The sequence below is a fragment of the Diceros bicornis genome, chromosome 17, assembly GCF_020826845.1.
Source record: "Diceros bicornis minor isolate mBicDic1 chromosome 17, mDicBic1.mat.cur, whole genome shotgun sequence".
Classification (NCBI taxonomy): Eukaryota; Metazoa; Chordata; class Mammalia; order Perissodactyla; family Rhinocerotidae; genus Diceros; species Diceros bicornis.
Genome location: NC_080756.1, coordinates 43202877 through 43218031, shown reverse-complemented (window position 1 = coordinate 43218031; position 15155 = coordinate 43202877). Strand labels below are relative to the sequence as shown.

Sequence of the window (15155 nt, the reverse complement as noted above, 5' to 3'; positions counted from 1 at the left end):
GGGGTATAGAAATACTCTACCCATCAACTGCCTATCTCACTGAAACCCAAGTAGACTTTAAAATGGTATATTACCAAAGTCCTCAAAATACTGTGAGAATCTGAGAGATATACAGTTCTACATAAAATATCTTGAAGTTCTACATGTGTGTGCTTGCATTTGCAGCTTTCCAATTCACACTCACACAACACTCATTTGCTTAGAATCTCCAAATAATGATGTGATTCATTTATTATATCTGACATTTCAAAATCTGACCATAGAGGTGGGTAGGAAAACTTTTCATTGTCTTCTATTCTTCTTACATTGAAAATAACCGGGTTTCAATGAATTATAGTTTTTCATTGATACATCTTTAGCCTCTTGAGTTTTTTTTTTAAATGCTTTCCAAAAGTAAGTAATTCCTTTGAGAAAGTAAAAGAGTTGCTAGAAGATAAGTTGGCTTCATAACACCTCACCTAAAAAAAAAAAAAAAATGCAGACTCATTCAATTAATTTTTTTAACTTAAATGCATAGGAACAGAAAACATAGAATAAATAAAAAGAACGTGTTTGTTAGAGTCTCTGTAACATAATATATAATGATCGGAGATGCAAAATTAGGAATGTAGAATGAAACTCATGTGTATATTTTTTGGCTCCTATGCGTTTAATCCTTTTTTTTCAGTATTCAGTTCTCACAATAATTTTCTTCTAGTTCCTTGAATGCTAATTATTTTTCAGAGGAAGAGAAGACTAGAGACCAGTTAAGATTAAAAGAATCAATCAGAGAGGGGTTAACATTCAAAGGAATTAGTCTCTTTTATTCTATTTTAGTGTTCTAGGGCATAAATAGAAAGTAAAGTTTAAGCACATTGGAATTAGTTTCAAAGCAATAGAAATTGTCATGTGACAGACAGAGTAATCAAATATTTGTCACTGCTCCATTATCTACCAAAGCATTCTTATTTTTTTTATGTTTTATGCCTCCCATGTTCGTGACATGAGCAGACTGCCAGGCAATGACAAAAGTTGACTTGGGGAGGTTGCAAGACACAGATGAACTGTTTTTTGACTGACTAGTATATACATTGTGCTAAGCTCTTTCAAATGCATTAGCTCATTCTATGTTCTATGCAGCTCTATAGAGTTGAAGTTACTACTTTACTTCACAATGAAGAAATAAATTCTCAACTTGGTTAAGTAACTGGCCTAAGTTACTTGTAAGTTTTAGGGCTAGGGTTTGAATCCAGAAATGCCTGAAAACAAAAACCATGCTCTTGCCTTTATGATATCTTCCTCTAGGTAATCAAGGGTCAGGTACTAGAAGAAAGAACAATATATAGGTATGTGATAGTGTGGGGACATTATCTTTTCAAGAAAAGCAGAAAAAATTGGGGTAGATGTTTGAGGTTCAATCTAGTATAGTCGCTTATAAGTACTATTTCTAAAATTCTTTGTATTTTAATAAGTCAAAACTATGTTCTTAAGATAAGTATTTGTTATAGAATTAAGAAGACTGAAAGAAGAAAAAGTGCATTGTGAACTGAAATGAGAAAAGGCAGGTCTCATTGATTCTTCACTCTTGGAATCTCTTTAGCTATCAGATGGAACTTGACTGCCAATAAATAAACAACATTTTCCCCCCTTCTAAGCTGTTAAACTCCCCAAAGCCACCAAATACAGATTAGTCTCAAATGCACTTATTGTTCCTGCTGGAGGCAGTTAAAAAAATCAGCTGTAGATACAAGAATTCTTTTTCTCTCTTTCCTTCAGGCTGCTACAGGATGCACAGAATGAAGCTTATTTTAAAAGCTGGTATCAGAAGCTGTTGGCTGCTCTCCAATTCTGTGCAGGAAAAGCCCTGAGTGATGAGTTTTCCAAGGAGAAGAAACTTATCAAAATTCTGGGAGACATTGGGGAAAAAGTCAAGTCTGCCAGTGACCCTCAAAGACAGGTTTGTTGAGAAATCAATCTTCATGTAGTAAAGTTTTTTTTTTTTAATTTTTGGTTCAATTAAGTTTTAATTTCATATCTTAGAAAGCAAATTTCTTGACTATCCTTAGTTATGAGACACATAAATCAATTACTTTACTCAAGTTGTGTTTCAGTTTACTATCCTAAAGTTAATGATAATGTCTATCATCAGGACATGGTTTTTTGATGTAAGTAGCCATGTAACATACAGAGAATACTTGACAAGAAGAATCCAACTTAAAGGCAGTTTGATTAAAAAGGCCAGATAAAGTAGTAAGGCAGTTTGATTAAAAAGGCCAGATAAAGTAATTTCCTCAAAATGGCAGCACAACTCAGACTCATAGAAGAAGTACATGAGAGGACTTTTTAGGGCACCCTTGTCTGAGATACAAAATCTAGGTCTAGAATTTTCTAACATTGCACTAAGCAAAGTCACATTTTTAAAGACTTTTTTTTTTTTTACCACAACGAATAAAATGAATTAAATGAAATAAATCAATACTGGTGTGGATGGTAATACTTTTATACTAAGATCCATGGATGATAGTCAAAATATTGTGCCTCTTTCATCATTGATTATAATAATGGATCTGGCCATACTTTTTTTTTTCAATCTGTTGGAAGAATATTTGCTCTTTTTAATTATCTGCATCACTAGTTCCTTTCACTAATATAGACCATTAAGTAGGTTCTCTTAAGTTCCACATTCTAGATGCAGGGAGATAACATCCATTCATTGTATTAAGAACATCCTTCAATAACAATTAAGTTCATACTACAGATTAGGAGGTAAGGATAGAAAGATGACTAAAACATGAATCTTGTCCCCAAGGGAGCTCATAGTTTCTCTCCACGCACAGTTTAAAATCAGCAAGAGTTTTCAACAAAATATTATGAAGATAGTAATAGTCAAAATGTTCCAGAATTCTTTCCCAGTCCAAGGTTTTTCTTGCTGGAAGTCACTTCATTTGATAGAAATGCCAGAAGCTATGCTATTTCATCTACCTAGGAGAAAATGGAAAATAAAAAGCATAAGCATGGAATTTATTTTTAAATGGGAGATATATAAACTCTGGATACACAGAAGAGCCTAAGGCACATAATGTGATGAGCAATGCAAAAAAAATATTCTATGATTTCTCCATATTTCTGCAAATGCATTAATTATTTTCTAGTGGTAAACAATAAGTTGAAAGCAAGTCAAATGTTAGTTTGAAATTTACAAAATTTGTGTATAAATTTGGTCTTTCTTATGTTTTAAAACCCCTCGCATATTTAAGATGCATGCTACAGTTAAATAATTCTGGTGCCTTTTTTGACCATTTGCATCAACTTCCAGAGTGATATTGACATATATTCTCTCAAATAAATGTATCTCTTTCACCTTGACTGGCTGCTTTTGTAGTAACACCTCTTGATGTGAAAATAGGAAGAGAAAAAGAAAGAGGTGAGAGAAGCATTTATAGTTGCTCACAATTTAGGTTACTGGTAGCTATTTTTTTCTATTTTTTAAAAAAGCCCTAATTAAACTTAATGGTATGAAAGAAAGAGATGTTAGTTAAACGAAGAGAGCAGAGATTCCCCTCCATGACATTTCTCAGGCAAATCCAAGTATAGATAAGGCAAAGGACAGTCAGAAAGAGTGCTAGAGTGAATTTTGCCTCATTTCTCCACCTTGCTCTTCTGGATTCTGGGAGCAGTAGATTCTATCTAGATTCTTCTAAATTCTAGAGTCAGGATTAAGAGCTAAGAAACTCTTGAGTGTTAATTAACATTATTAATCTGATATCCTCATTTTTAGAATTAGGCTTAAAGAGTTTTCAAAAGTGAACTAAAAGGACCTTTTTTTGTTTTGAATTATTGTTATTTTGTTTTGAATTATTGTTGTTTTTACCCTCTTTTTGGCAAGGAATACACAATTCTAAAGGTGTTCTTTGTGGTGTCAGACCTTCCACAGGTACAGAGGACTATGGAAGGGAGTGAGTCAAGTATCAGAAATATACTCATTGGCATTTAGTAAACTATTTATTCATATGTTTTACTGTTTCTGACAACTATCAATTTGCAATTATCATTTTTGTCATTATTGCTCCTAATATATGTGAATTTTTTTTCTTAAATGTACTATTACTTTTTTTTTTTTTTTTGATGAGGAAGATCAGCCCTGAGCTAACATCCATGCTAATCCTCCTCTTTTTGCTGAGGAAGACCAGCTTTGAGCTAACATCTATTGCCAATCCTCCTCCTTTTTTTTTCCCCAAAGCCCCAGTAGATAGTTGTATGTCATAGTTGCACATCCTTCCAGATGCTGTATGTGGGACGAGGCCTCAGCACGGCCAGAGAAGCAGTGCGTCGGTGCACACCCAGGATCCGAACCCGGGCCACCAGTAGTGGAGTGCACGCACTTAACCACTAAGCCATGGGGCCAGCCCTGTACTATTACTTAAGTATAAATCTTGAGAGTTACAAACTTAGATTTTAGGAAATTATCAGAAATGGATCATGTTAATAATTACTTAAATCGAGTATTGCAAGTGAGTGGGCCACAGGTCAAGTCCAGTCCATCGTGTTTTGTTTGAACAGAACAGTGTTTTCTTTTGGTTTTTTTAATAATTGAATTTAAAGTCCTTTAGAAAGGGCACATGCTCTTTAGTTCCCCATTCTCCCCAGCAGTCCCTATTGTCTTTAGCCTGCTGTCTCCTCATATGTGGCTACATCACCTACCTGACCCCAGAGCATCCAAATGTGCAACCCCTGAATTAAGAGGTTGATTTAATCAATAGAAGAAAATTATGACTTGAAGGAAAAGTCAAGTTCTTTATAGTTTCTAAAATGCTTTTTCTGATGATTTTTCACAGGAAGTACTAAAGAAAGAGATTGGCAGACTAGAAGAATTCTTTCAGTGTATAAATACCTGTCACCTTCCTCTGAACCCCGCCCTATGCATAAAGGGGATTGATCGCGATGTAAGTCAGTTTATTTAGGAGATAAGTTGAGCATTTTTGTTTCGTATTAATTCACTATATTTTTTTGAAATGGCTAAAACAATTTCTAAGTTGTCATTGCAGTTATTTTAAGAGAAAAGGGTTGAATCCCATCCAAATTGTCTGCTCCATTTGATGCACTGTGACTAGTTGGGATCACATTAGCCTCATCAGATGATTTCTTGGTTTAGAAATAAACTATCCATCAGTTCAGTGAAAAAAAAATAAAGACACTTCTCACTGAATTGATTTCTTGATTTATGCAAAATGGTTGATTTATTGACCCCATGCAGGCTGGGTTTGGTTTCATGCTTATTTAGGTTATGTGCATACCCATACCTACTACACTAGTATATCATTAACTACATCATCTCAGTTTTGATTCAATGTAAAATTCATTGATGTTCATGTGCCAGTGTGCCATATAATATTTTTGTAATTTTACTCATGCATGGAAAGCCCTTCCTGGTGTTATCATACTCACAAACTCCTTCTCTTCCTAAGCTTCTGTCATTCATCCTTCTGTGACTTAGAATCATTCTTTCTCCTCCGTTCTCATGAGCTTTATTATCCTCCTCCTCAAAAGCCCAGAGTAGAAGACACTAATAAAGAGAAGGATTTATAAGTGAGGTTTAGAAGTGAAGAGGTTAAATTATCAGGCATGCACAATAAATGTTACTTAACTGAAGTCAGAAGACAATCGAGAAAACAAATTCAATAATTAGGAGAAAAATTAGACCATTATTAGTATGAATATAAAAAGTTTTGCTAAAAACTTGGTACTATTACCTTTACAACTTTGCAGCTGCAAAGATACCCTACAAACTTTCCTAATATGCTGGATAAACATGTTTTGAAAAATAACAAAATAAAGCATCAGTTTAACAAACTGAGATATGTCTATCTGGGCTAAAATTCAAATCATCGCTAGTTTTAAAAAATTGTATAGCTTTTTAATCACTAGTAGTATTCACTGTGATTAATGCTGAAGCTATGTGGAAACTCAGCATTTCAAAGACGTAGTATCTTAAAGTAGAAAGAACAATATGGATCATTGAGTCCAGATGTTGGTTTTTTGTTTCTGCTTTCTTGGTTTGTTGTTGTTTGAGTAGAATAATTTTTTTGATTAAAATTTCATATGAGTTTTGACTTGTGCAGGCCTTGGGGATGTGGGGCACCAGCTCTAACGTGTGGCTGCTGTGAGTGTCCAGGTGAGCTCTCCCAGCCAAGGGTCACTAGCCCAAGATATACCACCCTTACGCTGTGGATGGGTACCACACTCCTTCCCTGCAGCAACCGGCATCTGTCGGTGCTTTCCCTGAGGCTGGGAAATGCCCCAAATAGAACCACCTCTTTGCCCCATTTGCTCTGACCAGCTGTGCCTGACACAGGGCTGTGGCACCTGTGCATACAGCAATGAACAGGGCTGATGTGGCTGGTGATGCTCTTACCTGCAGAACGTTTTAGTCTGTCCTCCAGTCCTGCTGAACAACGAGGAGGTCTAAAGGGACATATGTCACATCTGAAGGTGCAATAAATGTGGCAGAGTTCCAATGAGAGCCCACATCTGGTTGGCCATCAGAGGATCTATAATGGAAAGAACGTCTATGAGTATGAGTATGGTAAGACTTCCAGACAGACCTTTCAGCCAATGATTCATCTGAGAATCCACTAAGGGGAGAAGCCCTATGAACGCAGAGAGTATAGAAAGACCTGTCATCACTGCTCCCATCTCATTAAATATCAGAGAAACCTCATAAAGGTGATGAATGTGTAAAAGCCTTCACTCAGAGTTCCTTACTCATTGACCATCAGATATCCATGCTGGGGAGAAGCCTTGTGAATGCAATGAGTTTGGGAGGCCTTTGTTTGCAGTAAAATCCTTTTCCAACATCAGGCATTTCACACAACTGTAAGGTGAGAAACCTTACACTTGAAAGGAATGTGGGAAAGCTCTGTGTTCCAATAGAAACTTTATTGACCATCAGAGAATCCACACTGGGAAGAAGCCTTATGAGTGTAATGAACGTAGTAAGGCCTTCAGTCAGAGTAAATGTCTTATTTGACTTCAAAGCCTCCACACTGGGAACAAGCACATAAATGTAGGCAGTGTGGAAAAGCCTTCAATCAGAACTCTCAACTTGTCGACTATGAGCAAATTCATTCCAGAGACCTTTTGAATGCAGTGTGGCAAGGCATTCAGTCTGAGTAAATGTCTTATTTTATGTCACAGACCTCACACAAGCAAGAAGCCCCTTAAGTGGGGAAAATATGCAGTCAAGATTCATGCCTCATTATATGTCAGAGAACTAACACTGGTGAGAAATCCTATGAATGTAATGAGTATGGGAAGGTCTTCAGTTATAGAAACAGTCTTATGGGGGCCGGCCCGGTGGCGCAAGTGCTTCAAGTGCGTACACTCCGGTGCGGCGGCCCGGGGTTCGTCGGTTCCCATCCTGGGTGTACACCTGGGTGTACACTGACGCACCGCTTGTCAAGCCATGCTGTGGCGGCATCCCATATAAAGTGGAGGAAGATGGGCATGGATGTTAGCCCAGGGCCAGTCTTCCTCAGCAAAAAGAGGAGGATTGGCATATGTTAGCTCAGGGCCCATCTTTCTCACACAAAAAAATTAATTAATTAATTAAAAAAGAAACAATCTTATGGTACATCAGTGAACCCATCTAGGGAGAAACCTTATAAATGCAATGATTGTGGGAAAGTCATTAGTAATAGTTCACAGCTTGTTGTGCATCAGAGAGTTCACGCTGGAAAGAAAGCCTATGAATATAGTGAGTGTGGGAAAGCCTACAGTCAGCATTCTATGTTAATCACCATCAGTGAATTACACTGGAGAGAAGCACTCAGGCCTGGCTCATTCCATTTCTTTTTTGTTTTTTGGTTTTTTTTTTTTTCTGTTTGTGAGGAAGATTGGCCCTGAGCTAACATCTGTGCCAGTCTTCCTCTACTTTATGTGTGGGATGCCACTGCAGCATGGCTTGATGAGCAGTGTGTAGGTCTGCGCCCGGGATCCAAACCCGCCAACCCCGGGCCACTGAAGTGGAGTGCGTGAACTTAACCACTATGCCACTGGGCTGGCCCCAAATTTCTTAAAGCATGGCTCCAAGATGGAGAGCAAGGGTCTTAGGTTTTAGTGAAGCTTTCTTTATAAGAATTCTCACCCTTGTCTCTCTTTGCAACCACTAATCATAATGGACCATTTTCTATTTCCCTTTGGGCCACCAAGGGATGGTCCAGATGGGAGGGGTGGAATAACTTAATGTAATCCTTCTTTACTCCTGGGAAAGTAAGGTCCAGACATTTCATTCACTGATAGGTTTGTTTTCCTTCTTTTAAACTATTATAAATCTATTTCATTAGTGTGTGCTTCTGAAGAACAGAAGTCATACCTTCCTTTCTTATATTCCTGTCTCTATTTCAGCTCTTCTATCTCACCATTTACATAAATTCATCCTCCAAGACTCTGATTCATTCTTTCCTGTTTCTTAGTTATGACCCTCCCAATCCACTTTTAACTTCTACTCTGATCTAAGTTCTCCTTGTTTGCCTTTCCCTACGTAGAAAAACTTTTCTTCTGTTTGCTAATCTATGTCTCTCACAATCTTCAAATCCAGCTCATCTCTGAAAGACTCTCTTCTTCAAATACTTCTTCATTCAACTGTGATAAATTGCCTTGTAAATTATTTTCAACTTAATGTATATGTGTATACATTTATACCAACTTTTTGTAGGCTCTTTGAGTATGGATATGGTATCTCTTTCTGTTAGCATATAGATAATGGTTTGTGCATACTAGTTGTTGAATATATAGTATTTTCGACATAACTCTCAAAAAATGTACTGCATGTGAAAACCAAAATGTGAAACAATGAAAGCAAAATAGCTCTGAGTGATGTTAAATAAGAAAGGGGCTAAGCCTTGCCTTCAGCCTCACTTTGCCCTTTGTCTCTTCCCTGACCTTGGGATGCCTCAGAGAGCTCTCCAAGAATTGAATGAACAGAGTTTGAAAACCACTGATCTAGACTTATTTCTGGCCTAATGCAGGATTTACTGATTTAATACCATGACAGAAGGTCATATCTTCCCTCATTGACTGATCCTTGCAGCAAGAATTCATTACGTACTTAAACAGGCAGCCTCACGTGTTTACTATAAAACTCAAATTGACTCAGTAAGCAAGGGTTTCTGTTTGCTTAGGGATTAGGTTAGATTTATACTAATAAGTTAAGTTAAGAAATAGATTCTTTCCTCTCAGCTTCTACTGATTTCAGACTTCTCAGAAATAATGATACTGAAACTGATCCTTCAACTTGTATTGACGTCATATTTTACTAAGTTGATAAATTAAAAATATCAAGTCCTCTTCCTTTCTCCAGTATTGATTTAACTCTTCACTGTCAACCTGAACACTCTAATAGCCTAAAGACATACAACCTTTTAAACTCAAACAATTCTAAGAACATAAAAGGAAAATAAGCAACGAGGAAGGTATAATGGAAAGTAGTCAATATCATAAAGCTGAAAATGGAAATGCAAAATGTGATTGAAAGAAATGAGAAGAAATATATGTTGTACTGTTGTTTGTAAAGGTAAGAAAATATTCGTTAACAAAAAAGGAAAAAGAATGTATTAATTTTTTGAAGTACCTGATTAGTGTCAGGCACTGTAAAAGGTATTTTATATCCATTAGCTCATATACCTATTACAACAATGTGTGAGGTAGGGTTGTTATCTCAATTTTACAGTGGGATACAAACATTTAAGTAACTTGCCCAAAGTCTTACAGCTAATAAGTTACAGGGTCCAAATTTGAACTCAGGTCTTTCTTAATTCTATATCCATGTTTCCTTAAAGTATGCTGCAGGGCAGAAATAATTAAAAGGAAATAAATTTTTTTTTTTTTTGTGAGGAAGATCAGCCCTGAGCTAACATCCATGCTAATCTCTTTTTGCTGAGGAAGACCCGCTCTGAGCTAGCATCTATTGCCAATCCTCCTCCTTTTTTTTTTCCCCAAAGCCCCAGTAGATAGTTGTATGTCATAGTTGCACGTCCTTCTAGTTGCTGTATGTGGGCTAGTCGCTGTATGTGGGCCGCAGCCTCAGCATGGCCGGAGAAGCGGTGTGTCGGTGCGTGCCCGGGATCCGAACCCGGGCCGCCAGTAGCGGAGCACGCGCACTTAACCTCTAAGCCACGGGGCCGGCCCCAAGGAAATAAATTTTTAAAGATAGCAATTTTATCTTTTAGATATTAACCAACTAGCATAAGCACAATACCTATATACTATTTAGTTTATTTAAACTGCCTACATATCGCCACTGTTCAGTAAGAAAAAATGTAGTTAAGATTTACAACCTGCCAAAAAGCTGGCTTTTCAGTTCCAAGTAAAGGCTTTGGTTGGTAGACTAAAGTATTTTTTAATAAACATGTTTCTTTGTTCCAAAGTGTAAAAATTATTCATATATGTAATATTTGGTCATATAGTAAATTCTGCAAGGGGCCGTGACTTCAGGGAAAGTGTTCTTTTTGCTTTATTTTGCTCACTATTTTTCTTTTCTCCTATAGGCATGTTCATATTTCACATCTAATGCTTTGCCATTGAAGGTTACTTTCCTCAATGCTAATCCAATGGGCAAAAACATCAGCGTCATTTTTAAGGTACAGTAGCCTTCCTAAAACATCAAATTGATTCCATAGGTAGAACTATTGATTTATTACTCACAAAAAGGAATTATTATAGCTATTTTCCTCTAGTAACAACATAGAGGATTCCAGTTCTTTTCGATTCTGCATTTTTACAGAATTATAGTACATGCCAAACTACGATTGGCAATAAACCAAACATTACTGGCTCAAAGCCAGTGAACTTTCAGTGCAAAACTTAAGATGTGTTTCAATAAATGAAATTATACAATCACATTTGAGTAGCATGGAAAGTAGACTGTGTGGTGATCCCCTAGAGGAAGTGTTTTGGTTTGGCGTAGATACTAAATTAGAATCAAAATTACCTGAAACTCAAATGATATAAGTTAATTTAATGTTAAATTTTTATCTGCAAGCACTTGCCTATTTTAGTAATTTGGGTTGTTTTCTTCTTTTTAAATAAAACATAAATATGGACTGTATCAGTCTTTATCATGAATCCCATGGGAAAATAGAGAAAAAAGTAGTAACAGTGTTATAGACAGGAAAGAGGGACTAAAGAAGGAGCTGTAAGTAAAAAGTGAGTATTTACCAGTCATTCAGTTAACTTAATCAATAATTCAGCCAAACCAGACAAGAAATTCTCAGAGTGAATTTTTTAGTGGATTCTGACTATTTTTGAGGATAATGATTAGCGCACCCATATTATTGCTTTGACTTGTATAACCTCAAGTGTTAATGGTCCCATGACGCTATTTTTGACGAAGAAAAAAAAACCTACACAAAATCTCATCTTGGCATAATTTTCTGCATATAATTTAGAAAGCATTTTCAAAACCAAACTTCTTATTAGTTTAAAAGGATAGAACTATCCTTCCCCTTTGGATATATTCCATTTCCTTCGCCTATGCTAGAAAATCATCCCTTTATTATTTCTTATTATTATCAAAGGCCATTTACTCTGAAAACTTTTTAACTGCTTTCATAATAAGAGAAGTCAACGATTCAAAGTCTGATGAATCATATGTGTGCTATTTATACTCCTAGTCAAAAAGCTCTTGGTATTCTAATTGTACATCAGTGCATAAATTTATGGCATACCAAATAATGTTTCACTTAGAAAGAGATCTCTCTTTTGGCTGAATTTGAAATTTGGATAAACATTTGTCCAGCTTTTCTTCACTAGACTTTGAGTCTAAGACATTGCACATGATAATAAATTGAAAGATTATTATCAGGGAACAACATTCCAAGCAACTTCTAATTTGATGGCTGAAGCTTCTGTAATCATTTAAAGGAAAGTTTTTATTTTCTTTGATCTTCTATGAGAAACACAAGGTACTCTTAGTGCTAATAAAACAATTGAAACCACCCTAAGTCAGGCTGGAAATTTATTCCAGGAAAGACATGACATATACCATATTTGAAAGCTTTTAATGGAATTCAAGGAGAAACCCAGAGCCTATAATTTTGTTTTTAACAGGCTGGAGATGATCTTCGTCAGGATATGCTTGTTCTGCAGATTATTCAAGTGATGGACAATATTTGGCTGCATGAGGGCCTGGATATGCAAATGATCATTTATAGATGTCTATCCACAGGAAAAGGCCAAGGTCAGTAGAGATTAGAAAGTGGTTGACTTACATTATTTATCACAAACATTCACTGGTAATGTGCCACCAGACTTTCCACAGCTTTCATTGTAGGGTACAAATTTTAAAATCCAAAGAACTATACATAGTCATTCTTTTTTTTTTAAAAAGATTTATTTTCAAAAACAATAAGCCAAAGTAATTTACATAAAGCATGATGTCCTTTTAGATATTAATTAGGACCTTGACAATCCAAATGTTAACTATGATATCCTTTTGTGTGTCTTAAAGGGTTTGTTACATTAATAACTAACCCATATTTTTTTTCTCTTTTTCTAAGATAATAGAAAAGCCTACTCATTCAAAAATATAGAATTGTTGCCTATTAACACAAAATTTACAAAGTTGGAAATGCTTAAAGGATTTCTGAAAATTCTAAATACGTTATAAACCTGCATTTCATTTCTAAAAGACTTTTGAGTCAAGTATAATATCAACAGTCAAAGATGACCATACATGCAAACTTTGAACATACTTCAGCATTTCTTTTCTTTTATAAAAGCCAAGACGTTAATATGGAAATATAATTACATTTATACACATTTCCAATGAAATAATGTCAATGGTCCACCCAAATTATTACCAAAACATCAGAAGTATAAGTTGTACTTATTTACAATCATGCTAAATTGAAGAAATAATTCCTAAGATATCTTGTAATCTTTTTTGCATGTGGTCATTGCCACTTAGAATTTCATTAAATTAATTGGTATGAATTATAGCAGATATATCTGCATAAACAAAGGGATAAAAAAATCATAGAACTAGAAAAACATGTAGTCATTTTTTTTTTTTGATTTGGATAGAGCTAGAATTTAAACTCATCATTAAAAAAGGAAAATTATCCCTGCCTGGACCCCCAGTTCCTGAGGTCCTACCACTAGGCTCAGTTCCCTAGCCAGTTGTGACTTAAGATTTTAGAAGCTAAGCATGGAAGCACCTCCTAGGTAGCTTACCTTGCAGCTTGATACTTCAGGGTGACTCTGTACAAGTCATGCTAGCCAATTGTTTCGATTCTGAAATAGGGCCCTTGCTTCCATGCCAAGTGTCCCAGCCCTGAACCCTTTCGAAAGCTCTAGTTCCTAAGAGTCTTTCATCATTAAAATACTCTTGAGATTGTTATTCCTCGAGTTGTACTTTTCCTTTTCTCACATAGGTGACCTAATTCTTTCATATCCTACTATGTTGAAAGAGTAAGACTGAAGCTCCATGAGCCAAGCTGAGCTTTTTGAAGTCACTTGGATCACCTTTTCTTCAGAAATTGAATACGTCACTGACCTCAGTGGAATTCTTCAATTCCATCTACTCATTTCTCAATTTATAATCATAGAATATAACGGAGGCTAACTCTTTTAAAGTTAATAAAATGATTCAGCAAAAATGACTGTAGACTTGCCCAAAGTTGCAGACGTCATAGGACAAACAGGTTATTATTCGCTCCTATCTACCAATAATCTTCTATAGTTGTAAGATTTCAGAGGACATTATACCAGCAAAACACTTCTTCAGGAACAATAGAGATCGTTAAAGCAAATGTCATTTTTAGGAGATCGGGTTCCAAGGCTTATTGAATGTCTACTGTAGATGTCACAAAGTAAGGTAGGGAATACTAAAATGAGCTAAACAGAGTTGCTGCCCTTAAGGAGAATATACTTACTCCAGGCCAGAAATTTACATGACTTTATCAACATTACCTGTATTGTTGATTTTAATTCTCATGACTACTTTGTATATGATGTTCTAGGAGCTTTGGAAGAATCTCAGGGCAAATAAAAATTCTTTAGGATTTATCTCATTGCTGGCTTTCCAGATTTGGTGAGCATAAAGATTACTTAGGAGAGTTGAAGGAGCAGATATAACTAGGCCCCAACCAGGTACTAAATCAGGCTCTCCACTGGGCAGAAGGGAGCTCAAGTCTCAGTGATTGCAAAAAAGCTGCTTGATGTTTCTTATGCACCTCTTTTTGAGAGCCACTGTCTTATATGATACCTCCTTGAAAAGTTTTCTCCTTAGGAACCTTGCTGCTTAAAGTGTGACCTGTGGGGGGCCGGCCCCGTGGCTTAGTGGTTAAGTGTGCGCGCTCTGCTACTGGAGACCCGGGTTCGAATCCCGGGCGCGCACCGATGCACAGCTTGTCCACCCATGCTGAGGTGGCGTCCCACATACAGAAACCAGAAGGATGTGCAACTATGACATACAACTATCTACTGGGGCTTTGGAGAGAAAAAGGAGGAGGATTGGCAATAGATGTTAGCTCAGGGCTGGTCTTCCTCAGCAAAAAGAGGAGGATTGGCATGGATGTTAGCTCAGGGCTGATCTTCCTCACAAAAAAAAAAAATTTATTTCCTTTTAATTCCTTTTAATTTCCCAAGTAATGCATATGTATATTAAAATCTAAGAAACACTGCATTAGAGGACTATAAGAATGGAACCATGCATATGACTCAGTGTGTAAAGCATTAAGTTAGAAGTATTTAAAAAGTATATGATACATACTAGCTTAAAATATGTAAAATGTAATGTGTGACTTTAATTAATGAGCAGAATTTAGTCTCCATGATTGTTATAAATTAGGTGCAAGGTTTTCTGGGTAGTCAGCAATGCAAGGCTTATGATAAATGGCTTGGGGTTTAGAAATGGTTAACTCCCTGAAGACAAATGTGGTCTGAAAAGTAACTGACATTGCTCCAGCACGGTATCTAAGGGTGCAATAATCCAAGTCATAATTGGGGGCATGGTCAGATGTGAGGTGGCACTAAAGCACTCAGGAACCAGGTAGAAGGTGATTTTCCTTTAGAAGGTGTTAAATGGAGGAACTGGAAAAATAAGGGAAATTTTCAGGATTGGAAAGAGGAATCACCTCTTTCTAGAGTAATTACATTACTACTAAATGTAATGCTTA

The 15155-nt window shown here is 36.3% G+C and overlaps 1 protein-coding gene across 1 annotated transcript in view; it reads left to right on the top strand.

The window, feature by feature from the left end:
* The window catches only part of PIK3C2G (phosphatidylinositol-4-phosphate 3-kinase catalytic subunit type 2 gamma), a 347697-nt gene that overhangs the window by 202415 nt on the left and 130127 nt on the right, over positions 1-15155 (top strand). Inside the window, exons 19-22 of the mRNA XM_058558690.1 lie at positions 1756-1936; positions 4815-4922; positions 10524-10616; positions 12085-12214. Coding sequence (XP_058414673.1) covers positions 1756-1936; positions 4815-4922; positions 10524-10616; positions 12085-12214 — 512 coding nt within the window. The remainder of the gene's footprint in view (positions 1-1755; positions 1937-4814; positions 4923-10523; positions 10617-12084; positions 12215-15155) is intronic.